The following is a 1,761-nucleotide window of genomic DNA, read 5'->3' on the forward strand; positions in this document are numbered from 1 at the left end:
AGAAGAAGAAGAAGAAGAAGAAGAACAACAAGAACAAGAGAGGAGAGAAGGAGGAGGAGCAGAAGAAGGAGGAGGAGAAGAAGAAAAAGAAGAAGAACAAGAGAGGAGAGAAGGAGGAGGAGCAGAAGAAGGAGGAGGAGAAGAAGAAAAAGAAGAAGAAGGAGAAGAACAAGAAGAAGAAGAAGAAGAAGAAGAGGAGGAAGAAGACGAAGAAGGAGAATAAGAAGAATAAGAAGAAGAACAAGAGAGAGGAGAGAAGGAGGAGGAGCAGAAGAAGAAGAAGAAGAAGAAGAAGAAGAAGAAGAAGAAGAAGAAGAAGAAGAAGAAGAAGAAGAAGAAAAAGAAGAAGAATTCTTTCTGTTAAAGGCACTTGACTTAAAAATTGGGGGGAAGGGTCTAAACAATTACATTGACCCCCAGTAGTCAACGGGTACTTAGGTCATCATCGGCCTCGAAATGATGAAAGACAGAGTGGACCTCGGAGAATATAAAACAAGAGAGCAAGTTCGAGGCTCACCTTTACTGAAGTCGCTCAGATCTGGGTTAGTCTTGATGTATTCCAGCAGCGTGTCTGTTACGGGCTCCAAAAGCTTCTCGACTATGTGAACCACACCGTTCTTTGTCTGGTGATCAGCAGATTTCACTCGGACACAGTTGGCTGTCACCACCTGAAATTGAGAGTCAAATGTATGTATGTATGTATGTATGTCATTGTTTAGTTTTATGTCAAGATTTCTTGCCAATAGAGAAAGAACCGTTTTCTAACCAAGATTCCAAGGCTCCTTCATTGGAATTTCAACATCAACAACAGGGTATTTTTGTATTTATGTATCTATATTCGTACGTACGTTCGTATGTATGTATGTATGTATGTATGTATGTATGTATGTATGTATGTATGTATGTACTAACGTTTCTGACAGCTCGCCGCCTTTGTTGGGGGTAATATTAACGTGGATGTAGAGCGACCTCCGTATTCTTTCAGCTGAAACAAAATGACACGATACTGAAGTAAGGGAGATAAGTTTTCAGTTCCCGTCTACCAAATCCACTCACAAGGGTTTGGTCGGCCCATGGCTACAGTAGAAGACACTTGCCCAAGCGGACTCGAAATGGAACTGAACACAGAACCACGTGGTCGGTAAGCAAGCTTCTTACCACAGTCAGATATAAACAATTATTTCAAAATTCATAAGTATTTGCTTTGTCAACCACGAACAATCCAGCTCTGAGCGATGCAGACTTATCAAGAAGTGGTCTTAAAACCGTCTTAATTCTATCCTGATATTTTATACCTAAGACTCGAATACCTCGTCATTTTTGTTGTTGTTGTTGTTCGTTTTGTTTTTTGGTTTTTGTTTTGCTTATGCTTTACTCATGTCGGATGGCAGTTCTCATGACTCGTCTCAGGTAAACCGAATATATAAGGTATAAGGCGTGATAATTACCTTTGACGGATTGTAATAGGTGTTAACGCGAATGGTAGACTTGAGTGGACTGGCAGTTGTGATGACGTCATCATTACTCATCATGTTGGTCTTTACCAAACCGGGTACGACGTGGTACAGCAGGGTGTCGGTTATGTCTTCCATGTTCTTGTCAGCATGAGACTTAGAAAAGATTATGACGTTCTTCAACAACATCTCCTATAAATAGATAACAACATGGATTAATTAGATGTAACGAGAATATGAGATTAGAGAGAGAGAGAGAGAAAGAGAGAGAGAGAGAGAGAGAGAGAGAGAGAGAGAGAGAGAGAGA

General features: G+C 40.5%; 1 protein-coding gene across 1 annotated transcript; it reads right to left on the reverse strand.

Annotated features, from left to right (window-relative positions):
- Positions 1 to 419: 419 nt before the first annotated feature.
- Positions 420 to 1,665, reverse strand: LOC106879641 (transforming growth factor-beta-induced protein ig-h3). The gene is made up of 2 exons (XM_014929303.2): positions 1,449 to 1,665; positions 420 to 668 (listed from the first exon to the last, which is right to left on the reverse strand). The coding sequence occupies exons 1-2, from the start codon at positions 1,641 to 1,643 to the stop codon at positions 435 to 437; spliced, it is 429 nt and encodes a 142-aa protein (XP_014784789.2). The 5' UTR covers positions 1,644 to 1,665; the 3' UTR covers positions 420 to 434.
- Positions 1,666 to 1,761: the final 96 nt, after the last annotated feature.

This window comes from Octopus bimaculoides, chromosome 23 (assembly GCF_001194135.2).
Source record: "Octopus bimaculoides isolate UCB-OBI-ISO-001 chromosome 23, ASM119413v2, whole genome shotgun sequence".
Taxonomy (NCBI): domain Eukaryota; kingdom Metazoa; phylum Mollusca; class Cephalopoda; order Octopoda; family Octopodidae; genus Octopus; species Octopus bimaculoides.